Source organism: Carcharodon carcharias, chromosome 15 (genome assembly GCF_017639515.1).
Source record: "Carcharodon carcharias isolate sCarCar2 chromosome 15, sCarCar2.pri, whole genome shotgun sequence".
NCBI lineage: Eukaryota > Metazoa > Chordata > Chondrichthyes > Lamniformes > Lamnidae > Carcharodon > Carcharodon carcharias.
The window spans coordinates 40,911,298-40,937,513 of record NC_054481.1 but is presented as its reverse complement, the minus strand read 5'-3'; the positions used below and the strand labels follow the sequence as shown (position 1 = coordinate 40,937,513).

At 41.7% G+C, this 26,216-nt stretch overlaps 1 protein-coding gene across 2 annotated transcripts in view; it reads right to left on the bottom strand.

Moving 5' to 3' along the window:
- Positions 1–26,216, bottom strand: part of chtf18 (CTF18, chromosome transmission fidelity factor 18 homolog (S. cerevisiae)) — a 101,125-nt gene that overhangs the window by 56,671 nt on the left and 18,238 nt on the right. For both annotated transcript variants that reach the window (XM_041207446.1, XM_041207447.1), the window contains exons 7-13: positions 24,856–25,000; positions 21,703–21,921; positions 20,141–20,238; positions 16,155–16,278; positions 14,071–14,210; positions 12,702–12,795; positions 6,744–6,842 (exon numbers count right to left, since the gene is read on the bottom strand). In XM_041207446.1, the coding sequence (XP_041063380.1) occupies positions 6,744–6,842; positions 12,702–12,795; positions 14,071–14,210; positions 16,155–16,278; positions 20,141–20,238; positions 21,703–21,921; positions 24,856–25,000 (919 nt within the window). The remainder of the gene's footprint in view (positions 1–6,743; positions 6,843–12,701; positions 12,796–14,070; positions 14,211–16,154; positions 16,279–20,140; positions 20,239–21,702; positions 21,922–24,855; positions 25,001–26,216) is intronic.

Genomic DNA, 26,216 nt, shown 5'->3' with positions numbered 1-26,216 from the left:
CACTGACCTGTTTTTGTAGCCAGTGTTTATATGGCTAGTCCAGTTCAGTTTCTGGTCAATGGTGACCCCCCAGAATGTTGATAGTGGCGGATTCAGCAATGGTAATGCCGTTGCATGTCAAGGGGCGATGGTTAGATTCTCTCTTGTTGGAGATGGCCATTGCCTGGCACTTGTGCAGCATGAAAGTTACTGGCCATTTATCAGCCCAACCCTGCATATTGTCCAGGTCTTGCTGCATTTGGACATGGACTGCTTCAGTATCTGAGGCATCGCAAATGGCGCTAAACATTATGCAATCATCAGCGAACATCCCCACTTCTGACTTAATGATGAAAGCAAGATCATTGGTAAAGCAACTGAAGGTGGTTGGGCCGAGGACACTATCCTGAGAGACTCCTGCAGTGATGTCCTGGAACTTAGATGATTGTCCTCCACAACCACAACCACCTTCCTTTGTGCTAGGTATTACTCCAAACAGCAAAGAGTTTTCCCTCTGATTTCCATTGACTCCAGTTTTGCTAGGGCTCCTTGATGCCATACTCAGTCAAATGCTGCCTTGATGATAAGGGCAGTCATTCTCACCTTACCTCGGGAGTTCAACTCTTTTGTCCATGTTTGAACCAAGGCTTTAATGAAGTCAGGAGCTGAGTGACCCTGGTGGAACTCAAACTGAGCATCAGTAAGCAGGTTATTGCAAAGCAAGTGCTACTTGATAGCACTGTTGATAATCCCTTCCATCACTTTACTGATGATGGAGAGTAGACTGATGGGGCAGTAATTGGCTGGGTTAGATTTGCCCTGCTTTTTGTGAACAGGACATACCTAGGCAATTTTCCACATAGCTGGGTAGATACCAGTGTTGTAGCTGAACTGAAACAGCTTGGCTCAGGGTGCAGCAAGATCTGGAGCACAAGTCTAAAGTACTCTTGCCGGAATATTGTCAGGGCCAACAGCCTTTGCAGTATCCAGTGCCTTCAGCCGTTTCTTAATATCACATGGAATGAATCGAATTGGCTGAAGACTGGTATTGACTGCCACTGCTCTTCAAGAAATGTCTTCCTTGAAGAAGTTTTGTTCGTCTCTGCGACAAGATTTCCGTATCTCGCTTTTGCCTTGCTCACCTTCATTGCTTTCCATTTCTCTCCCTAGTTCTGTTGAAGGGTCATGAGGACTCGAAACGTCAACTCTTTTCTTCACCGCCGATGCTGCCAGACCTGCTGAGTTTTTCCAGGTAATTCTGTTTTTGTACTGGTATCTATGATGCTGGGGACCTCCAGAGGAGGCTGAGATGATCATCCACTCGGCATTTCTGGTTGAAGATGGCTGCAAATACTTCAGCCTTATCTTTTTGCACTGATGTGCTGGGCTCCCCTGTCATTGAAGGTGGGCAGATTTGTGGTGCCTCCTCCTATAGTGAGTCATTTAATTGTCCACCATCATTCATACTGGATGTGACAGGATTGCAGAGCTTGGATCTGATATGTTGTGGGATTGTTTAGCTCTGTTCATCACTTGCTGCTTATGTTGTTTGGCATGCAAGTAGTCCTGTGTTGTAGCTTCACCGGATTGATCTCATTTTTAGGTATGCCTGGTGCTTCATTGAACAGGGTTGATCCCCTGGCTTGGTGGTAATGGTAGAGTGGGGAATATGCCAGGCCATGAGGTTACAGATTGCGGTTAAGTGCAATTCTGCTGCTGCTGATGGCCCACAGTGCCTCATGGATACCCAGTCTTGAGTGACTAGATCTGTTCAAAATCTATCCCAGTTAGCATGTTGGTGGTGCCACACAACACAATGGAGGGCATCCTCAATGTGAAGGCAGGACTTCATCTCTACAAGGATTGTGCTGTAATCACTCCTACCACTGGACAGATGGGTTGGTGAGGATGAGGTCAAGTATGTTTTTCTCTCCTGTTGGTTGAGAAATCCAAAGATTTCACCGCAGCACTTGAAAGAAAGAAAATAACTTGCATTTCGATAGTGCCTTCACCAAGCTCTGGGCATTCTGGACAATTAAGTATTTAGTCACTATTGTAATGTAGGAAACAGGACAGCTGAATCAAAGAGAGCAAGATCCCCCAAACAGTGATGCAATTAAGGAGACCAAGAATATGCCAACATTCATCACTCAACCTACATGCCAAAAAAATTCAGTGCACCATTATCTCATGGCTGTATGTAGGTTGTTACTTTCTCGAAATGACTACTGTGTTTAGACACATTATATTCACTGCACTGATGTGTGAAATGCTTTGCAATGTTTCAGTGTGACAAGGCACTGTGTGAATGCAAGAGATCAGTGGAAGAAACGGCAACAACTAAGCACCCTTTCTAGGTCATAGTAGAGTATAGCAGGTTTGTGCACCTCATTATAGAATGGGCAGTAAATCAGACTATAGTGTGGATTCACCAGCACAATATGAGGAATGGAAAACTGTAGCGTTGGCTTCAGACAACGGAATTAATTTCAACGAAGCAGAGAATATGAAATGATTTAACAGCTGTTTTTAAAATTATGCTTTTTCTGGTTGAAGAGTCAATGATGAGGCAGTCAACAATTTAAAATTGTTATTAAGTGTAGGGAGAGAGGATATGAGAAGTTTCTTTATGCAGAGGTTTGCTGCAACAGAGATAGATACAAGGTGACAATGGGATATTGGGGTTAACTTTGCAAAGGGTAGCACTGACATGGCAGGTCCAAAGTTCTCTTTTTGTGCCATGGACTTCTATGATTTGGAGCTAAATCAGAAATGGAAGTTAATCTGTGCAAACACTTAACTTCACAACATATTGCTTTATCAATAAAGTTAACTAAATTAATTTCAATTTTAGGTGGGGGTTATTATACAAGATCAAGAACTAAAACCATATTACTTTTGTTTTGCACACCGCTGGTCAGAGCACCAGCTGCAACTTCCCAGAGTGAAGGAATAAAGACAAACCAAACCACAGATGACGTGCTGTCTTCAAGACAAATTATAAGCTCTGCAAGTAGATAGCACAGCAAGGAAAGAGCTGCTCCATATCCAATTATTTCTGAGAGCAAAATGTTTACGCAATTTTAAAAAAAGTCTAAATGTAAGAAACCTCCCTTCACAGAATGCCTCAGGTGCTCATCGACCTACATGGCCCCCTGGCCTGGCAATGCCAGGATTTAAAAATTCTCGTTCTTGATTTCAAATCCTCACTGGCCCTCGCCCCTCCACATCTCTGTAAAGTTCTCTTGCCCTACAACCCTCAGATATCGGTGCTTCTCCAAATCTGGTCTCTTGTGCACTTGCCGGTTTTCATTGCTCCAACATTATCGGCCAGGCTTTCAGCTGTCTGGGCTTGGGGGGGGCGGAGGCGGTACCCATCAGCAAACTTTTATCTGAACAGCCTTTAAAAAAAATCTAAAATAAAATTATTGGGAGCTGCAAGATGAAAATTCCGTGTTTCTAAACCAAGTACTTAACAAATTGCCAAGTATCTCTGGTAGAATGCATATTTTGCAAATATAAGATACATGTATTGAATGAGTATCAGTAGAAAAAGTCATATTAAAATATACCTAATTCTGAACTCTCATTTTTTGATTTTTAAAAAATGATGATTTTGCCAGGAAAATCATCTTTAAAACAAACTTTAACTTAAGATGCGTAGAACTTAAGACAATTTTTTCAGCTAATGATTAAAAATATAACTTCTAATAGTATATTCAGAATAATTTATCATGTCAGCAATATTAGAAATAATGGTTGCAACCATAAAACCTGTTCCTTGAATCAGACATTATCTATGACCATGGTGTAACTCAAACAGGTTTATTAAAATAATCATTTCAAACCTTAAAGTGCAGTATAACGATTACCTTTTATCTCTGCAATAAAAGCATGTTTCTTTTTTCTTTACTTAATTTTTTTAAGGCTTTTTTTTACATCGTAATCCAACTGGAAAAGATTGAGAGTTGTAAATGATAGGCTAAAGATCTGTTATGTGGCTCTGACCACTGGTCTAGGCTCTAAGGTTTGGAATTTCCTCGCTAACCCTTTCTACCACTCACTCCTCCTTTAAGGTGCTCCGTAAATTCTACTTCTTTGACCGAGTTTCAGATCGCCTGTCCTAATTAAGTGGTTCGGTGTTAAATTCCTGTCCCGAGGACACGCATGCTTAGCACCTTGAAATTGTTTACTACATTAAACATGTATAAACATTGTTTCCACCAATATCACAACAGTCCGACAACTCGACAGCTACACATTGAAAAGAAAATCAACCTAAAATGATTTGGGGTGGATCAGTGGGGGGCTTGGAATTTACAATTACAGAGACCCAGGTTCCACAGCTAGACATGACTGAAAGGTATTGGAAATTTCTCCCCTTTCCTGGTCTGACCCACAATTTATAGATTGCCCACTTATGGAGTCACAATCTTTCCGCAAAGTGCCTGGCATTGGTCTCTCGATGCTCAGTAATAGGATTTATGTTCAGCACTTAACATCTGTCCTTTTAATTATTAATTTGATGTGCAGGGATCAATGGAAAGTGCTTCCTCTCATTATCTAAGAGCTTCTAACACTGTAATGGTCCTGAAGGTCGACACAGCCACCATTTCATAATCAAATAGTGAACGAATCCCACAGTCTTTGCTGCTTGTGCAAATGGCATCATTCAGGAATTAGGGAAACATCCAGTCATAAATGGAGGTGAAAGAAAGACACTGTAGAGATCTAGTTTCAGCAATCATTCAAAATCAGGGCTTCATGCAACAAAACAGGATTCATTTAAGAAACCCTAAATGGTTTAAAATCAGAAGACATCACATGCTGGTATTCCGATGAAATCAAATGGATCAAAATAAATTCTTTGTTGATCCTACCTGATAATCAAATCATTCAGCTGACATGGCTCAGATTGTATAGAGCCACACAGGGAAGGAACTAGATTAACCCAACTGAAAAAGAGTCATTTTTATTTTCACCTTTCTCCAAGGGCCTGTGGGACCTCTCAAATGGTCAATGATTGATGTTTGACAGGGGTGTTGCAGCCAGTAAAGAGTATACTGTAATACAGCCCCAGCCTGTGCCCATCACAGCAGGGGATCTTAACTGGGGGTCTGCAGCCCCTGAGGGATCAGCAAAAAGTGCTTGGAAAATCAGCATCTTCCAGGAATAAAATCTTTTTAAAATTCCATTCTGTGAGCAGGGCAAACAAAAAGAGAAGGGAGTGTGATCACTACCGATGTCAGTGGTGCCCCATTTATTGCTAAGAATGAGAACTGAAATAGGCCATATATTTCTTTTTTTTTGAAGTAGGTTAAAAAAGGAGTTTAATTCAGTGCACTGATACGGGTTAGGCCGATGTGTTGCCGTTGCTGCCACTGATGTTGGAGCAGGAGAGGCCCCAAAACATCTAAAAGATGCACTGCAGAAACTCTCAGCACCTTCCAAACATGCGACCTCTACCACGTCAAAGGACAAGGGCAAAAGATGCATGGGAACACACCAGCTGCAAGTTTCTCTCCAGGCCATGTACCACCATGACTTGGGACTATATCGCCATCCCCTCACTGGGTCAAAATCCTGGAACTCCCTTCCTAACAGCATAGTGGGTATACCTACACCACAGGGACTGCAGCAGTTCAAGAAGGCAGCTTACCACCACCTTCTCAAAGGCAATTAGGGATGGGTAATAAATGCTGGCCTAGCCAGCGATGCCCACGCTCCATGAAAGAATTTTTAAATTCTTAAATCAAGTAAACAGAGCTGTTGGGTTGCTAACTGCTCTGTGGGGTAATGAGTTAAGAAATAATCAGAGTGTCAATGATTGTTTGACTGACTTTACCTTTTGCTGTTCAACCTGACTGCTGCTTGGCATGGCAGCTGTTTATAGTTGAGCATGCCATACGCAGCTGATCAAACTGCCCACTGCTGCCACCATCAGAGCCTCACATTTCCAGGTCCCAGGAGTATTAGCCATGCATGGTATGGGCAGCCACAGGAATTTTTAATATTAAGAAGTGAGCCTGAAGTTTAGATGCATATTGCATATGTCGACCCACCTCATTTTTTAATGGTAAGATCTTACTTGTGCTAGTTTTTAATGTGACAAACACCATTCTTAAAAAAAATTGTTGCATTGTGTTTCAGCAGATCCACAAAATTTTTAAAAGATGGGAAGGGAGCTTTATAAACCCTGCCTCATGCTACATATGGGCCTTCCAGAATTTTCTCCAAAACCTGGAGAGTGATAATCAATGGAATAATCAATTCAGCTTGGCCCTCTCCCACGTAATACCCTTGAACACATGCATAGGATGACATGTACATGCATGGGCACACACTTCCATGCTCTTGTACACAGACACACACACACTACATTAAGAAACAGTGGTGTCTAAATTGATCTCTTACGCTCCCAAGACGGGGGTATGGAGCCTAATTTTTTACATTAGCAAGCAGGAGAAAAAACAATTGAGGAAATGTGCTTTGTAATAAGGCTTGTTATTTTCCCCACTGGCATTAATCAATAGAGGTAAATATACCCTATTAGGGGAAATAATAGTGTTCCACTAATACTCCGGCTAACTCAGCACCAACCCAAGACAGCAAAAGTCACTGGCTTAATATTCATTAGTAGCAGTGGCAACATTTAACAGGAATACATTGCCAGAACGATCCAACCTAGCAACAATCAGTCGAAGTGAATGGCTTTTCTGCCACGTAATACGAGTACACAAAGAAAAGTCAGTCCACCAGCTTACCTGTAGAGTGTTCACACATGAGCGGATATCATTCTCTGCTTTCTCACATAGACTCAGAAGAATTCCCATGTCTGCCTTCAACCCTGTTTTATTGGTGATCTAAGTGAGTGTGGATGGAGGGAAAGAGGGAAAGACAGAATTACAGATATCCTTAAATAAAAACTGAGCCTCCACCAACAAAATCAAAATAATTCCCAATAGATCAGGCACACACACAGGCGCCACCTTTACCATCTATCCCTATTTCCACTGGGGACAAACAAAGTAATAATGGGGAGAGATGGAAAACAAAGTCTTAGATCTACCCCAAGTAGTTTGGGATGGTGTTAACCCCATAAACCAACAGGTAAGAGCCAGAATTCAAGGCCAAAGCTCCGTATATTCTACCAGTGGAGTGCATGTTATATATTCTCACGCAGGTCCAGCTGAGGGATGTTAGCACCAGGGAATGGGACAGTTACCCAATTCTGGTACTCTGTGTTAACATTACCTATTCCTAGACAAGGCATAGGATGGTTAGACATAGAGGAAAACTAGTTTTGCATGGCCCATGTACCTCACCCACAAACCAGTGGGCCCAGGCGATATAACGGCAGAATTACTTAAGATGGAAGGAGAATTGGTAATGTACAGGATGCATAGAATATGTGTGGCAATTAGCCACAAGTCTGGACTGATTCAACTTCTATACCTCTTCTGAAGAAAGGTGACCTGAAACAGTGCATAAATTACAGAACTGCTTTGATCTCCCGCGCTAATGAAATCTTGCTCATGGTCATCCTGGAAAGGATCCAGAAAAGGACAGTGAGATTGCTGATGAGCAAGCTGGGTTTTGATGTGGAAGAGGAACCAGAGATCAAGTCACTAATCTTAGAGCCATAGTATGCAAAGTCCAAGAACAATAGCAGCCAATATACATGTGCTTCATTTATTTTGAGAAGGCATTTGATTTGGTCTGGTTCACAATGGTTAGACTTTGGGTACCCACCACATTCAATGGACTTGCTAGCCAAGGCTTATCGTAAGCAATGAGCTAGGGTCAGAGTTGCTGACACTCTCCCAGAATGGTTCGGAATCAAAAAGAGTGTTAGACAGGGTGTTCTCTCATCATATTTATTCAACATCCCAGCAGAAATAGTTATGAGAGAGACACCTGAGGGATAAAAAGGTGCGATACTGATTGGTGGGCAGTGAGTTTCGAATCTTGAATATGACGACATTACTCTGCTCGCTAACTCAGCGGGGGAGCTACAGGAGTTGGTAGATTGTCTTGATCAAGTTAACCAGAAATACAGTCTGCTGATCAATGTTGACAAGACAAAGGTGATGGGGGTGATGCAAACACCTGAGAGATTCTGATTGATGGAGTTTAGCTTGAACAGGTTGATACCTTCCGCTATCTTGGGTCACTCATCACAGAACACGCAGAGTCTACCAATGAAATTAGGGTTAGACTTAACAAGGTCATGACATTGTGAACTCACTTAAAAGAGTATGGAAAAGCCACAGCATCTCGATTACAAAGAAAATCTGTCTTCTGAAAGTCCTTGTGTGGTCAGTGACAATGTATGGCTGTGGAAGCTGGACCATCAAGAAGAGTGATGAGGCTCAAATAAGAGTATTTGAAATGAAAGGACTCAGGCAGATATTGCGTGTGTCATGGGACAAAAGAGTGGGTGCTCAAGAAAGCTGGTGTTAAGAGAAACTTGTTTGAGGCAGTGATATCAAGGAAGCTCAGATTTTGGACACGTGATGCAAACAGGAGGAGTGTTTGGAAAAAGAGGTAATGCAAGGCAAAGCACCTGGAAAATGTGCACAAGGAAGACCCAAGATGGCACAGATGGATATCAGAACATGGACTGGACTCTCTACGGGACACACATGGATGGCAGCAGAGAACAGAAATCAGTGGAGAAAGATTGTTTATAGCATTGCCACCCTCAGAGTAAGCACAGGTGAAAGACAAGCATTCAATAACAAGGACATAGTGAGATTGAGCTATTCACTGCATTTTACCCCGTGGATAGCATGATTATAGACTGGTCACCCTGCAGCTTAAGAATGTGCAGAGAGAGAAGGAACGGGTGTCCACCAGTCAAGTAGAAACAGCAGGTATTGCAGGAGTCCCCTGAGTGCATCCCACTTTACAACCAGTAATCAGTTCAGAATACTGATGAGAGTGATGGTGCATCTGGGGAATGCAGCCAGAGTCCAAGTCCATGGCGTCTCAGGTGGCTCAACTGTACAGGGGGTACAAGGAAAAGTGGAAAAGCAATAGTGATAGGTGATTCAATAGTTAGGGGAACAGACAGGTATTTCTGCGACCGCAAACATGAATCCAGGATGGTGCACTGCCCCCTTAGTGCCAGGGTCAAGGATGTCACTGAGCAATTGCAAAGCACCCTGAGGGGGGAAAGAGTGAAGGGTGAACAGCCAGTATTCACAGTCCACATTGGTACAAAAGACATGGCAGAAAGAGTGATGCAGTCCTGTAGTCAGAATTCAGGGAGCTAGGTAGAAAATCAGCAAGCAGGACCTCTAAAGTAGTAACCTCCCGATTATCCCCACTACCACTTGCAAGTGAGTATAGAAAAAGTAGGATAAAACAGATGAATGTGTGGCTGGAAAGATGGGACAGGTGGGAAGTGTATTAGCTTCCTGGGACATTGGGGCTGGCTCTGGAGGGAGATGGGGCTTGTATAGACTGGGCAGTTTGCGCCTAAATAGAGCCTGGACTGAGTTCCTTCCTTTTAGGGAGGGTTTAAACTAACATAGCAGAGATGTGGCAACCAGGAATAATATCAAGAGGAATACCTAGATGTACAGAATACTGGGAGAGATAGATAGCACTAGAATAAGGGATAGTAAAGTGGGGCCAGAGTAAACGAAAAAGTAATAAGATCTAAATCAGGGTTCCTGATTGCATAATTACGATTACAATACAGGTTACTGATTACGTGAATGCACGGAGTGTGGTAAATAAGATTGGTGAGTTGCAGATGCCGATTGCATTGTAGAAATATGATGTTGTGGCTATGATAGAAACCTGGCTCAAAGGTGGGCAGGATTGGATGTTAAATATTCCTGGATAAAAGGTATTCAGGAAAGATAGAAAAGGAAGAAAAGGGGATGAGGTGGCAGTATTTTTAAGGAGAGCATTGCAGTGCTGGAGAAAGAGGATGCTCCAGAGGAGCGAAGGACAGAATCTATCTGGTGAGAGCTAAAGAACAAAAAAGGTGCATTTACATTGCTCAGTGTAGTCTATAAGCCACCAGCTAGTGGGGAGAATGTACAGGAACAAATATGCAATGAAATTACAGAGAGGTGCAAAAATTATAGACTAGCTACAATGGGGTACTTCACTTAGCTGAACATACATTTGGATAATAGTAGTGTAAAGGGCAGAGGGGGCAAGAGTTCCTTGTGTGTTCAGGAAAATTTTCTACAACAGTATGTTTCCAGTCCAATGAGAGAAGCACTGCTGGACCCGGTTCTTGGGAATGAAGTGGACCAAGTGGATCAAGTATCAGTAGGAGAACATTTAGAGAACAGTGAATATTGTTCCAAAAGGTTTAGACTGACAATGGAAAAGGTCAAAGAAAAATCCAGAGTAAGAATAATTAACTGGGGGAAAGCCAACTTCAACAGGGTAAAAACAGATCTGGGCTGAATTAATTGGAGTCAAAGATTGGCATGACAAACAGTAGCTGACCAATGGGCTACCTTCAAAGAAGGGGTAGTTCTGGTACAGTCAAGGTATATTCCCTTGAAAGGGAAAGGTAGGACAAACAAAGCCAGAGCTCCCTGGATGACAAAGAGATAGAAATTAAGATAAAGAAGAAAAAGTGTACTTATGGTAGACGTCAGGTACAAAGTACATTAGAGAACCAGGCTAAATATAGAAAAGTTCTGAAGGGAGGCTGAAAAGCAAATAACAGAAACAAATAGGGAGTATGAAAAGAGACTAGTAGCCAAGTTAAAAGGGAATCCCAAAATCTTCTTAAATAGTGAAAATGAGATAAAAGAATAGGGTCCGATTAGGTACCAAAAATGGGATTTACGCATTGAGGCAGAGGGCATAGCTGAGGTATTAAATTAACACTTTGCATGTGTCTTTACCAAGGAAGATGATGCTACCTGGGCCATGGCAAAAGAATGGGTAATTCAGATAGTTGAAGGGTTTAAAACTGATAAAAGTGGTGGTATTGGATAGACTGTACTTAAAAAGTTGATAAAGCATCAGGACCGGATGAGATGTATCCAAGGTTAGAGGTAAGTAAAAATGGAAATTGCAGAGGCCCTGCCAAAATTCTTCACTCTCCCTTGCACTTAGGGGTGGTGCCAGAGGACTGGAGAACTGCAAACATTATACTCGTGTTCAAAAAAGGATGTAAAGATAAGTCCAGCAACTGCAGGCCAGTTAGTTTAACTCCAGTTGGGGGGGAAACTATAGAAACAATTATACGGAGCAAAATTAGTAATCATGTGGTCAAACGAAAGTTAATTAAGAAAAGCCAGCATGGACTTCTTAATGGAAAATCATGTTTAACTAACTTGTTAAACATGTTTTTTGATGTGGTAACAGAGAGGGACGATGAGGACAATGCTGTTGATGTGTACATAAATTTCCAAAAGGCATTTGAGACAGGCTTGTGAGCAAAGCTATAGCTCATGGTATCAAAGGGAGAGTAGCAACATGGATACAAAATTGGCTAGGTGACAGGAAACAGAGTAGTGGTTAATGGATGTTTTGCAGGCTGCAGGAAGTGGAGTTCCCTAGGGGTCAGCTTTGGGACCCTTGCTTATGCTGATATATTAATGACATAGACCTTGGTATACAGGGCACAATTTCAAAGGTTGCGGATGATACAAAATTTGGAAGCGTGGTAAACCGTGAGGAGGATAGTTTAGAATTTCAAAAGGATATAGACAAGTTGGTGGAATGGGTAGACAGGTGGCAGATGAAATTCACTGCAGAGAAATGTGAAATGATTCATTTTGCTAGGAGGAACATGGAGAGGCAATATAAAGTAAAGGGCACAATTCTAAAGAGGATGCAGGAGCAGAGTGGCTTGGATATATGTGCATAAGTTGTTGAAGGTGGCAGGACAGGTTGAGAGAGCTGTTAATAGAGCATACAGTATTCTAGGCTTTATTAATAGGGGCATAGAGTACAAGAACAAGGAGGTTATGTTGAGCCTGTATATAAGACACCAGTTCGGCCTCAGCTGGAGTACTGCATCCAGTTCTGGTTGCCGCACTTTAAGGATGTGAATGCATTGGACAGACTGTGGAAAAGATTCAGGAGAATGGCTCCAGGGATAAGGAACTTCAGTTATGAAGATAGTTGGGAGAAGTTTGGGCTGTTTTTCTTGAAAAGACAGCTGAGGGGAGATTTGAGAGATATTCAAAATTATGAGGAATCTGGACAGACTAGACGGGGAAAACTGTTCCCACATGTGAAAGGATCGAGAATGGGAGGGCACAGATTTAAAGTAATGGCAAAAGAAGCAAAAATAGTATTCACAAAACCTTTTTTATGCACCAAGTGGTTAGGGTTTGGAATGCAATGACAGAGTGTGTGGGGGAGGTAGGTTCAATCAAAGCATTCAGAAGGGAATTAGACTTATCTGAAAAGAAAGAATGTGCAGGGTTACGGGGAGAAGGTGGGAGAATGGTACTAAGGGAATTGCTCATTTGGAAAGCCGGTTCAAATGTGATGGGCTGAATGGTCTCCTTCTGTGCTGTAGCAATTCTGTGATTCTGTAAATAATACAAGTATCAAAACTACATTAATACCTTCCCCTCGCCAAATAAACAGAAGTTTAAAAAGGTTGTTATAACTGGTGCTTGACTCATCGTGTTTTACCCATCATAAACAAGTGTTTGGCTACAAGTATCTGACTAGTTTTCAAATTGCCCTGGCACTTTGGTTTGACCTTACTGCTTGATACCAACCTCATGCAGCCTTTGAACGAGCCTGGAGGGCAGGGTCTGAGGGAAGACTAACGTGAAAGCTTGTTGCCTCAGTTGTCTCAGTGACGGCACATACCTGTTAGCAAAGTGAGCTAGTTAGAACTACTTCAGTCATTCCAAGTTACATGAAAACTAATTTCTATAACACATTATTACACGGTAAAACCAAACGCAAGCACATTGCTTATTAATCTTACAATTAACAAAAGATTTTCATTTATATAGTGTCTTCAAAGATATACTTCCGAAATGCAATCATTGTTGCAGTGTAGGAAACGTGGCAGCCAATTTGCGTATTGCAAGCTCCCACAAACAGCAATGCAATGCAATCAGATAGTCTATTTTCATGTTGTTCGTCGAGGGATTAATTTTGGCCAGGACATAAGGGAAAACTTCTCCTGCTCTTCTTCAAAATAGTGCCATAGGATTTTTTACAAGAGGGCAGGGAAGGCTTTGATTTAATGTACCATTCAAAACACAGCACTTCTGACAATGAAGTACCCCCTCAGTACAGCACTGTATTGCCATCCTAGATTAGATTTCGTGATTCCAGAGTGGGATTTGAACCTCCAACCTTCCAACTCAGAGGAGCATGCTACCACTGAGCCACAATGGGCACGATGCCATTGCCCCTGGACGTGTTGACTCTTGTGGTGTAGATCCAGAGCCTTCTCTTACTCCACCTACTAGCTATTCATTGTGTGTGACTGGTGACAGTCAGCAAGCTATTTGGGTGTAAAAGGCATCTCAATAAAGTCAACGTTTTCCTCACCTAACACACCTAAATGTACAGGTGGGGCCATAAATGCAGGAACTCTGGCCAACTTTACTATTCCTTGACTCAGAGGTCTTGAGGTGAATGTACCAAATGTACTGCTACTCTTAGCTGAGATTAGCCAATGGCACAATTGGGGAATCAAACTGGAGAGCTTCTAAGCCTAGCATCACACAGAGAGTTTCACTCACTCCCTCAGCCAATGATATGAGGTTGGAGTACACTAGAAATATTTGTAGGAAATAATAATAAGTCCTGACCTAAGCCACAATTAGGGAACAGGGGTGCTGTGTTCATAGATACACAAAGCACACACACTGATTGCATCTATGACACAAACACACACTCACCAACCTATAGCTGCACACTCTTGCTAGGACCCCAAACCCACACCACAATTCCATCTCGATATATTCAGTTTCCTCTGATATCGTTACTTTTAAATCCAGCAACCAATGATTTGACAGCAAAAGTTGCCGTAGAAGTGAAATGTTTGCTGGTCCACATTGTAGGCTCTAAGTTATATGATTTCAGGAAGCAGTGCTCAGGAGTTCCATTATTGACATAAATACTAACTGGTCATTACAGATACAGATGATGGGTCTCTGTAAAATTCCTCCTTCCTTTTTCTTCTTCTTCTTTCCACCACCCGCTGCTACATCACTTTCCTTCCCATCTTTGCGATTAACGAGATTCATGAGTGTGTTTATTGCGGCCTGTCAGTGAAGAGGAGAAAAAACAAAAAGGAGATGTGACGACTCAAGTCCAACTTCAGATTTTGTAGTCAGGGGATCTTGGGAAATATCAGGGGGCTGATTTTGTGTGACCCACTCCTGAGTACTGAGAGAGGGCAGCAGCAAGTTCAGCTGTGATAAGCTAACTCCAATGGTCTGACACTCTAACCACCCAATGTAGTGGGGGCTGGAGGTGCTCAAAATCATAAAGAGTTTGATAGAGTAGAGAGACTGTTTCCAGTGACAGACGGGTCAGTAGCCAGAGAACATAGATTTAAAGTAATTGGCAAAAGAACCAGAGGCGACATGAGAAAATAAAAAATTAAGCAGCGAGTTCAAAAGATCAGGAATGCAACGCCTGAGGGCAGCTGAAACAGACTCTAACTTTCAAAACTGGATTTGTTAAATACTTCAAGCGGAAAAATTGCTGGGTTATGGGACTAATTGGGCAGTTCTTTCGAAGAGTTAACATAGGCGTGTTGGGCCAAATAGCTGTCTTTTGTGCTTATATCATTCTATAATTCTATGAGTAAAATTCAAGGTGCTTCACAGGAGTGTGATTGAACAAATAAATTGACACCAAGTCAAAGAAATATACAATAATAGAGGTAGATTTTAAAAAGCATCTTAAGTGAAGAGAGAGAGGCAGGGAGTTTTTGGGAGGGAATTTAACAGCTTAGGGGCTAGCAGTCAAGGCATGGCCACCAATGGTGGAGCATTGAAAGATCGGGGAGATCAAGAGGCCAGAATTGGAGGAGTTCAAAGATCTCAGAGATTGGTAAGGCTGGTGGGGGTTACAAAGTAAGGGAGAGCCAAGACCTTGGAGGCATTTGAACACAAGGATAAGAATTTTTAAATCCATCAAAACCAGACAGCAAAAGCCTGAGGCAGACAATAAAGGGAGGTTTCTTAGACTTTTTTCAAAGTTGCATAAACATTTCGCTTTACAAAAAACAATTTGATACGGAGCAGTTCTTCCCTTATTGTAATATCTAATTGCAGAACTTACATTGTTTGTCTTGAAGACAGCATGTCAACACTGATTTGGTTTGTCTTTAGTCAATCTTCTAGGAAGTTAATGCTAATGCTCTTATTAGCTTTATACAAGGTGAAGGTAAAATGGCTTTTAATTCCTGATCTGCAGTTTGTAGGGTGATAGGCGAATAGGACTTGGTGAAAGTTAGGATATGGGCAGTAGCTTTAGATGAGTTCAAGCTGAATTCACAAGTTTTTTTTCATGTGCGTGTTTTTAAAAGTTTTCTGCTATCTCAGAGTTGATTTCGTACACTAACAGTTTCTTTATTGCACACTGCAAGGTCTTTCAACCCATTACTGCCTCACTGATTGGACTTGCTGCTGTTTTTAGCCCTTTCAAACTGTTTCAACAAAAATGCTCATTTATCTTTCACTTCTATTTGAAGGATTAATGCACCTTTTCTCTTTTTATATCATTACTGCTTCAGATTTCCAGTATTTGCAGTTTTTCTTAAATAATTGGTTGCCCAAGAAGGATTTATTTTCCCTTCCAAAGCAGAACTACTGGCACCTCATAGCACTCTCACCAGATTGTTAATTTTTCATATAGAGGTGACTTTAATATCTGTACTGAAAAGAATAAAAATACTGCAAAGCTCGACTATTTTGGGAAACTATGCCTGCAGATAGGGGATGTCAAATTGGGAGCTTACATTCATCCATGATGTTGAGCATAAGTGCTGGAATTGTCCTGGTAAAAATCTAGTCCACGCTTGACAAGATAAATGGTTTAAGAAAGATAAATGTGTGATGTTCTGATCTTCTTCCCAGGGACTGTTTTAATTGAGGGTGTGACTCCTGGTTTATATTTATATCATCTCTCTGTGGTGTTCATCGCAGATGCTAAAAACTACATTTAATCATCTGATTTTACTCAGAATATAGACTCACATTGGGAGCACCATCAATTTCATCAATGATCAGGCAATTTGGTTTCTCGTTGCTTCCAAGCACAGATTTCATCTGGGTGGCACTTTCAATCCTGGTCTTGAAGATCTCTGGGCTGCGGTCATCACTAAATGGGAGATAAACAGCATGGCTTGACACCAGAACATATATAGATGCCTATTTGATACTCCATTCATCACTTTCCAACTCTTCACCCCCCCAATACCCACTTCCCGCCACAATGATCTCTGCCTGTCCTAAAGGTGTGAAGTCTAGCTCTATCGGCTAGTAATAGGTCTCCACTGCCCTGCACACATCAGAACATTTCCTGCTCTTCTTTGAATAGTGCCATGGGATCTTTTACATCCACCTTAGAAAACAGAGGGTACTTTGGTTTAACATCTCATCTACAACTCCAACAATGCAGTGTTCCCTTAGTGCTGCATGGAGTGGCAACCTAGGTGATGGGCTCAAGTCTTTGAAGTAGGCCTTGTACTCATGACCTGCTGACTCAAAGGCAAGGGTACACCCACTGCCCCAGAGCAGACACCTGAAACAAAACAACCTAATTAATCGGCACGGACGTGATGGACTGAATGGCCTCTTGTGACTCTAATTTCTTTTCCTATTTTTCTTGCGTAAGGCTCAAAAAGGATTTTGTCAGGCTGTTTTACGATACATGGCGAGAGAATGGATTACATATAAGAGAAACTAGCAGTTTGGAGTTTTTTTATTCATCATGGGATGTGGGCATCACTGGGTGGGTCAGCATTTATTGCCCATCCTAATTGCCCTTTAGAAGATGGTGGTGAGCTGCCTTCTTGAACCGCTGCAGTCCATGTGGTGTAGGTACACCCACAGTGCTGTTAAGGAAGGAGTTCCAGGATCTTAACCCAGCGACGGTGAAGGAATCCAAGTCAGGAAGGTGAGTGGCTTGGAGGGGAACTTCCAGGTGGTGGTGTTCCCATGTATCTGCTGCTCTTGTCCTTCTAACTGGTAGTGGTCATGGGTTTGGAAGGTGCTGAGGAGCCGTGGTGAGTTCCTGCAGTACATCTTGTAGATGGTACACACGGCTCCCACTGTTTGTCAGTGGTGGAGGGAGTGAATTCCTGTGCCTGGGGTGCCAATCAAGCAGGTTGCTTTGTCCTGGGTGGTGCCAAGCTTCTTGAGTGTTGCTGGAGCTGCACCTATCCAGGCAAGTGGAGAGTATTGCATCACACTCTTGAGTTATGCCTCGTAGATGGAGGATGGGCTTTGGGGACTCAGGAGGCGAGTTACTCAATGCAGGATTTCTAGCCTCTGGCCTGCTCTTGTAGCCATAGCATTTATATAGGACATAGGAACAGGAGTAGGCCATTTGGCCCTTCATGCCTGCTCCGCCATTCAATAAGACCATGGCTGATCTGGTTGTGATCTCAACTCCAGTTTCTTGTCTGCCCCCCATAACACTGGACACCCTTGATTATCAAAAATCTGTCTAATTTTGCCTTGAATTAATTCAATGACCCAGCCTCCACTGCTCTCTGGGGAAGAAAATTTGGCATACTAACAACCGTCAAAGAAAAAAATTCTCCTCATCTCAGTCTTAAAAGGGAGATCTCTTATTCTTAAACTGCATCCCCTAGTTTGAGTCTCCCCTACAAGTGGAAACACCCTCCTGGTATCCACCCTGTCAAGTCCCCTCAGGATCTTATATGTTTAAATAGGATCACCTCTCATTTTTCTTACGGCACCGGCCCAACCTGTTCAACCTTTTTGATAGACGAGCCCGTCATCCCAGGAATGAGTCGAGTGAGCATTCTACATACTGTTTCTAATGCAATTATATATTTTTTCAAATAAGGAGACCAAAACTGTACACAGTATTCCAGATATGGTTTCGCCAATGCCTTGTGCAGCTACAGTAAAAAACTTCCGTACTTGTAAAATCCATTCTCCTTGCAATAAATACCAACATTCCATTTGCTTTGCTCATTGCTTGCTGTACCTGCATACTAACTTTTTCTGATTCATATACCAGGACACCCAGATTCCTCTATATCACCTAGTTCTGCAATCTCTCTCCATTAATAGTACACTGTTTTTCCATTACTCCTGTCAAAGTGAACAAGTTCACATTTTCCCACATTATACACCACCTGCCAAATTTTTGCCCACTCACTTAACCTGTCTACACCCCTTTTCAGACTCTCTAACTCCAATTGACAATGAGATGCGAGGGACAAACTTGTTCACTTTGCACTTTTCACTAGGGCAGGCTGGGCTGCAGTCCACCTTGCATTCTTCAATTATATCAGTGACGAACACTACCATAGGTCACACCGGAGGTGGTCCCTTTCTCTGGGAACATAGGAATATATGACACAGGACATAGGACTTGGGATTGGGTCATTCTCTACCTCCTCTTACTTTTCTATCCATCTGGCTAGTCTAGTTCAGTTTCTGGTCAATGGTAACGCCCCAGAATGTTGATAGTGGAGGATTCAGCAATGGTAATGCCATTGAATGTCAATGAGCGATGGTTAGATTCTCTCTTGTTGGAGATGGTCAGTGCCTAGGACTTGTTTTTTTTTACTCATTCACAGGATGTGTTTTGCTGGTTGGGCCAGCAATTATTGCCTTCAGAAGGTGGCGGTGAGCTGCCTTCTTGAACTGCTGCAGTGCATGTGGTGCAAATATTACTTGTCACTTGTTAGCCCAAGCCTGGATATTGTCCAAGGCTTGCTGCATTTGAACATGAGCTGCTTCAGTATCCGAGGAGTTGTGAATGGTGCTGAACATCCCCACTTCTGTCCTTATGATGGAAGGAAGGTCACTGATGACTCAGCTGAAGATGATTGGGTCTTGGACACAAATATGAGGAACTTCTGCAGTGATGTTCTTGAACTGAGATGATTGACCTCCAACAACCATCTTACTTTGTGGTAGTTACAACTCCAACTGGTCGAGAGTTTTCCCTCACAATTCCCATTGACTCTAGTTTTGCTAGGACCCCTTGATGCCACACTTGGTGAAATGCTGCCTTGATGTCAAGGGCTGTCACTCTCAATTCACCTCTAGAGTTCAGCTCTTTTGTCCATGTGTGAACCAAGGTTGTAATGAGGTCAGAAGCCAAGTCATCCTGGCGCAACCCAAACTGAGCGTCAGTGAGCTGGTTATTGATAAGCAAATGCCGCTTAACAGCACTGTTGATGACCCCTTCCATCATATTACTGATGATCAAGAGTAGACTGATCGGGCGGTAACTGGTCAGGTTGGATTTGTCCTGCTTTTTGTGTACAGGACATACCTGGGCAATTTTCCATGTTGCTGGGTAGACACCAGTCTTGTCGCTATACTGGAACAGCTTGCCTAAGGGCACAGCCAGTTCTGAAGAACAAGCCTTCAGTACTACTGCGGGAATATTGTCAGGGCCCATAGCCTTTGCAGTATCCTCAGCCATTTCTTGATATCACACGGAGTGAATTGAACTGGCTGAAGATTGGCGTCAGTGATGCTGGAACCTCTAAAGGCAGCCAAGATGGATTATCCTCTTGGCACTTCTGGCTGAAGATTGTTGCAAATCCTTCAGCCTTATCTTCTGCAAGTGAACAAGTAATCGAGGAATTCAAACCAGTGAGTGCGCACATGCTTCATTTGCAAAACAAAATTTTCACAAGTATGGTAATCATCCTCTTGAACTGCAATCAGAGGTCATCAGGAAGGGGCTAGAAATTAAAACCACTCTCAATTTAGGAAATTAAAATAATCTAAAAAGGTGGCAGGATAAAGAGAACCATTGACATGCAAGTCACCTCCTTATTCCCTATAGAAAACTCATAAAACGTCAATTATAATTTTAATGCACTATGAATTTGTAACATTTTGCTGAAACACAGCAAATCTAATTTGGTGAGAAATGACTGAAATAACCATTTACTCATCACTTTTCTGTCCATTGGGTTTTTATGAGTTTTTATAAAGCAGTACGTTAAATTCCATATGCTCACCTTGCATTCATCTCCACAACATTGTACCCTGCATGTTTTGCAATGACATGAGCCAGGGTTGTTTTCCCCAGACCGGGAGGACCACTCAACAGCGCCACCTAGAGATAAGGGAAAGAAAGAGCCAACAAATTTACTTTCATATAGCACATAAATGACTATAAAAACAAAAAACTGCAGATGCTGGAAATCCAAAACAAATAAATGACTATATCTGTTTCAGTGTCTGTTTGAGGGATAAACGTTGGCCAAAAGTCTCTTGCACTTCTTCAAGTAATGTCACGGGATATTTTACTCCCAGTGAGAGGGCAGACATTGGTTTAACATCTCATCCAAAAGGCAGGAAACTGCAACAGTACAGTCTCCCACAGTCCTGCTGTGGGGGTGCCAATCTAGACGATTGGAGTGTAGTTTAAACCCTTAAACTTGTGACTCCGAGGCAGTTGTGCCATTCACTAAAGCCATGATTAACACGGCGTAAAACAGCAGTGGTTAGTCATTTTTCAGATCGTACACCCTCGAATGTAGAGCGGCAATTTGATCATGTCACTGTCTTAAAATTTTTGAAACGTTGATAATTTAATGCAGCTTTAATAAAGGGAGCCACTTGTTGTCGATATAACAAGCTCCAAATTAGCTCACAGTGAAGATCGCTTCAGGGGCTGCAGCTTGCACTCATCAGCAACGTTCATTTTCAGTCACATAACGGAAAAAGGAATGCTCACATCAACAATGACACTGAACTCTAAAGGAGTTAATTAGATGAATTTCTTAAAACAAAATTATCGTGTTCCAGTTTTTATTTTGGTGCAATAGATTGTGGAAACTCCAAGAGATTGTGGAAGAATCTCCTCAGAGATTTAAAGAAAAACTCAATAATAAATCAAGCCCCAACTAAAAGATCCTGATATAAGATTTAGGCAATGGTGCAAGTTGCTGAGAATTATGACTGGTGATGAGTTTGAAAAAAAGCAGGGGTACAAATGAGAGGGGATGGGCTCACAGAGTTAGGAACAGTGGCCTTTTATTTCTGCATCTTTGTTCCAATTCAGGCCACATTATTGGCTTCAAGTCTCTTTTGCCTGCTGTATGGGAAGGCGAATAGGGAAGTGAGCATCATCTTTCTAACCTTGTTTCGGGGAAAAGAGCTGACGTTTTGCAACATCATGAAGTTCTGTTCACTGACACTGTGACTGGGCAAATCTACCCATAGTCTCTTGCCCCTATCTGTGATTGGAGTAGCAGAGCTGCCTATCATTGCACAAAATTGCTGCCCTGATTTGGCCCCTAAGGAGAGGTAGAGATGTACTGATAATAGTGCAGATAAAGACCTGCATTTATATAGCATCTTTCGCAACATCAGAATGTCCCATGGTGTTTTACAGCTAATGAACTACATGTAGTCATTGTTGTAATGTAGATATTTCCCTTTAATGCATTTAAGATTATGGGCCATTTCAGTAGAATGCATAAGCTCCGGTAACAAGTAATTTCACAGCCCCTTTGCGGTATTTTATGTACTTTCATTGCATTTGGTGAAAGGACTTGCTTTAGCACCCACTTACCTTGTACTTTGGTCTGTTATGTGCATCGAGTTCTGCATCCAGGATCTCTTCAGTCATCTGAGTCTTGCTCTTCCATTTATTCTGCTGTTGCTGCTGCTGTGACTGTTGGAAGGCCAAGTGCTTTTCTACCACCTGCTTGCTTTTCTTCGCAGGTTTCTCTCTGCCAAAGACTACTGTATCCCACAGTTTCAACCACTTCAGGAGGCAGCGATTAGTGTACTGAAATATGAAGCAGCCCTTAGAACCTGCAGGAATTGTCAAGCTGACAAACACAACTCTACAAACGCATATAAGTATTTTTTCAATACTGGAGAGATTTTAGTGGCCACTTTAAAATTGACCAGATTTGAATGTCAGAGTAAAGAACATTAGAATTGTTTTATCTTTTGATAGACTAAATACATGATAGATATTACTGAAAACATTTTGCACATCAAAACAATATTCTCTTTGTGATGATTGAATTATACTCTAGCCTTCATCAAAGAAAGACACCAAATGTGACATTTAAAAATGAACTTCAATACAAAAAAAAATTCATTAGGAGGCAGTTGAAACAAACAATCTGATAGGAAAGCAAAATGATCAGTGTTGCCAATAATCTTGAAAAAAAAGAACATGTCACAAAAAGTTGGCAAGATACAAGAATAGCAAAATCATGCTAACATGGCTAGTGGCCTAGCTTGTAATAACCGTTATCAGGATTGGCTAGAAATGAAAGTGAATTCCCAACTGCTCTTGTTTATTTTTGAAGTAGAGTGTCTAGTCAACCTTTTGATAGCATTTCCATTCAGATGATTACAAGGTGATATGATTAAATTTTAGGTCATTTCATATTTTTTTCATGGTGTCCTGAACACTTCTGATGAATGTTGCACATGAAAGCTGGCATTTGAATTTGGATGCATTTTAAGAAATGGTGGTGCTGATCTTTATAAAATTGGAAATAAGAAAGCTGTTTGAAAGGTGAAGCATAATGATTCCCAACTAATGAGCACAAGACAGGCAGCGTTTTTTTTTTAAGACATTCATTTAACAGAAAATTATACAAAAGAAAGTTTGATTTTACAATTCACATTATGGTTCCAAAGGGCATTCTATCAGCATAGAGGGCTTTTAGAAAAATGGATTATTTGTATGCTTGTAAGGTCACTGAAGGACACCAAGTGAAGAATGCTGCATAATGCATGTGTCAAATGTAGTTTGTGAACTTGCCATTAAAATAAAATCTTTTTGGTGATTGTTATTGAGATTTTTGAAGAATTAAATAAAGCTCTTGCCTGTTTGTTTTAATGAATCTGAATTTTACTCTTCATTGTCACATTACTGTATTGTGAAGTACTCATATGATAAAAGAAATTATGCAAAATGTAGATTGCTGCTAAAAAATGCTTGCACTATGTTCAACTACATTCGAGGCTCTCACCTCCGAGTTAGGAGGTTGTGGGTTCCAGTCCCACTCCAGAGACTTGAGTACATAACACAGATTGAAACTCCAGGGAGTGCTGCACTGTCAAAGTGCCATCTGTCAGGTGAGATGTTAAACTGAGGTCCTGCCTGGCCTTTTAGGTGGACGTGAAAGATCCCATGGCACTATCTTGAAGAAGAAAAGGGGAGTTCTGCCCAGCGTCCTAGAATCAAAGTATAATACCGCACAGAAGGAGGCTATTCAGCCCAATGTGCCTTGTGAAACATCTTTCCACTTAAGTCCATTAGTCTGGCCAATATTTAGCTCTGAAGCAACAGCATTAAAATAGATTATCTTGTTGTTTGTGGGACCTTGCTGTGCATGAATTGGTTGCTGCACATCCTAAAATATAATAGTGACACATTTAACAGAAAAGTATATTTTACATTGCTGGATGTAAGAGCACTTTTGGTTGTCCTGAGGGCTCCCCTGCTTTTCTTCAAAATAATCAAACAAGATTAACCAAGCTTGTCTTCAATTTTCCTTCCCAGGCCCCGAACACCCAATTGAACTTCCTCAGCCAAATGCTGACTGAATTTATTGGCTTCTCTGTATCCTCTAGCACTGTCCTTATTTCCTTCAAGTCAAAACCATCACATCCTCTGCTCAAGAATTTCAATCCCCCTCCTCTAATTTTCTTCCAACTGCCACTTAACTTCCACCCTTCCTTCCTTTTCAAAGTCTTGGGACACATGGTTATGCAGGTATATTCCCACCTTGTTATCAGACCCTCGGATTGGGTTTCCAGTCTGCTTTTGAAACCAAGACCACATTGCTTAAAGTCACAAATTAAACCCTGTGGCTGTGAACCTCTGTCTCTCATCATTCACTTGGTTGTCTTAAACTCACTGTTCTATTCTCCTCAAACATTGTTCTTCTACAGCTCACCTTCATGGTCCTATCTCCTCCATCAAACCAAACACTCTTCCAATGCATCTCCAATATTATACACAGATTAGCTATAAATATTTCAGTCTTAAAATGAAAACAAAAGTCATATACTGTTGCCTTTCTGTATCTAAATGCTTCTACCCTTAATTCCAACAAATTGCCTAGCTTACACCTCAGATTCAACCAGCTAGAGCAGTGCAATACTATCCCTGCTAGACCTTTCGTCCAACTCCTCTCAGCTCTGAATATCTGCTTTGTTACGATACTGTTTTTATCCCAATTGCTCGTCTGTGTCCCTCTCTCCTCCCCAACTAAAACCTTAGTCCATGCCTCTATGATGTGGAAGTTTATTACCTCTATTGCTCTCCTGGCTAATCTCCCGACCTCCACCTCGCCACTAGCTTCAACTCATCAAGAACACTGCAGCCTTTGCACTCACATGCAGCAACTTCAAACCCCTTCTCCAAGCACCGCTGACACCCCATACTCCAGTGAGCGGATTTCAAGATTCTGATGAAAGATCACAGACCTGAAATGTTAACTGTTTCTCTCTCCACTGATGCTGCCTGACCTGAGTTTTTCCAGCACTGTCTTGCCTTTATTTCAGGTTTCCAGCATCTGCACTGTTCTGCTTTTCAAAATCATTCTCTTCATTTTCAAATCCCTCTCCCCACCAACCTAATATTTACTGAGGAAAGGACACAGCATATTTAGCACTGAAACTCAAAGGTTAATATTACAATATCACCTTACAGCAAGCAGATTGGGTGATACTTTTTGACTATATTACTTACATCATCACTGAGCAGCTCGGTGTACTGCCTTGGAGTGAATCTATCAACCCACAGTGTGCTGGAGCTAAATTCATCAATTGAGTCATCATCATCTTCATCTGCTGCTGCTTCCTGTCTCTCAACTACTCCAATTTCATCAACCTGGCTTTAAGAATAAAGCAAAGCAACAAGAGGTAAACAAAACTGCTTATCCAAATCTGGTGCTGGATGAATAGAGATGTCCCCCAATTAAATATTGAGAAGACTGAAGCCATCGTTTTTGGTCCCCAATTCAATCCCTAGCTACGAACTCCATCCCTTTCCCTTGCAACAGGCTGAGATTAAGCCAATCTGTTCTCAACCTTGGTGTCACATTTGACCTCGAGATGAGCTTCAGGTCTCATATTCATACCATCTCCAAGGCCGCCTATTTCCACCTCCGTAACATTGCTCGACTTTGCCCTTCACAGTTCAGCTGCTGTTGAAACCATCATCTATGCCTTGGTTACCTATAGCCCTGACTATTTCAAAACATAGTTGGCTGGTTTCTCACATTCTACCCTTTGTTAACTTGAGATCCTCCAAAAATCTGCTGTATGTGTCTTAACTCACTAAGTCCCGCTCCCCTATACCCGTGTTCACTGATCTATATTGGTACCAGGTCAAGTAACTTCTTGATTTTAACATTCTCATCCTTGTTTTCAAATCTCTCCGTGGCTTCGCCCTTCGCTATCTTTATAATGTCCTCCAACCTCACAATCCTCCAAGATATCAGCGCTCCGATAATTCTGATCTCCTGTGCGCTCCCACTCACTGCTCCACCACCACTGGTAGCCAGGCCTTCAGTTGCCTAGGCCCCAGGCTCTGGAATTCTCTCCTTATAATTCTACACCTCCCTGCCTCACTTTCCTCCTTTAAGATGCTTCTTAAAACCTACATCTTTGACTAAGCTTTTGGTCAACTGACCCAATATCTCCTTACGTGGCTTGGTGTCATACTTTGCTTTATAATGCTCCTGTGAAGCCCCTTGGGATATTTCATTACATTAAGGATGTTATAGAAATATAAATTGCTGTTGTAAACAAAGAGAGAAAGAAAAGGTGCATGAAATAAGCAATCTCAAATCAGGTTTATAGCCCTTAAATATCTATATCGGTGTTCTACTCCAGAAAGCTAGTTGGTAAGGGATACAGCTGGAGATAATCTTTACACACTATTATATTTGTTTACAGAATTACACAGTACAAGCATACACCGCCAAACTAAACAAACATAGTTTTAGTCTGTCTATTTGTAGGGGGCTCAAGTGAATCACCAGTTAAGGCAAACCACCTGCATACAGTTAAACACAATTAATATAAAATTAAGATCTGTATTAAGGT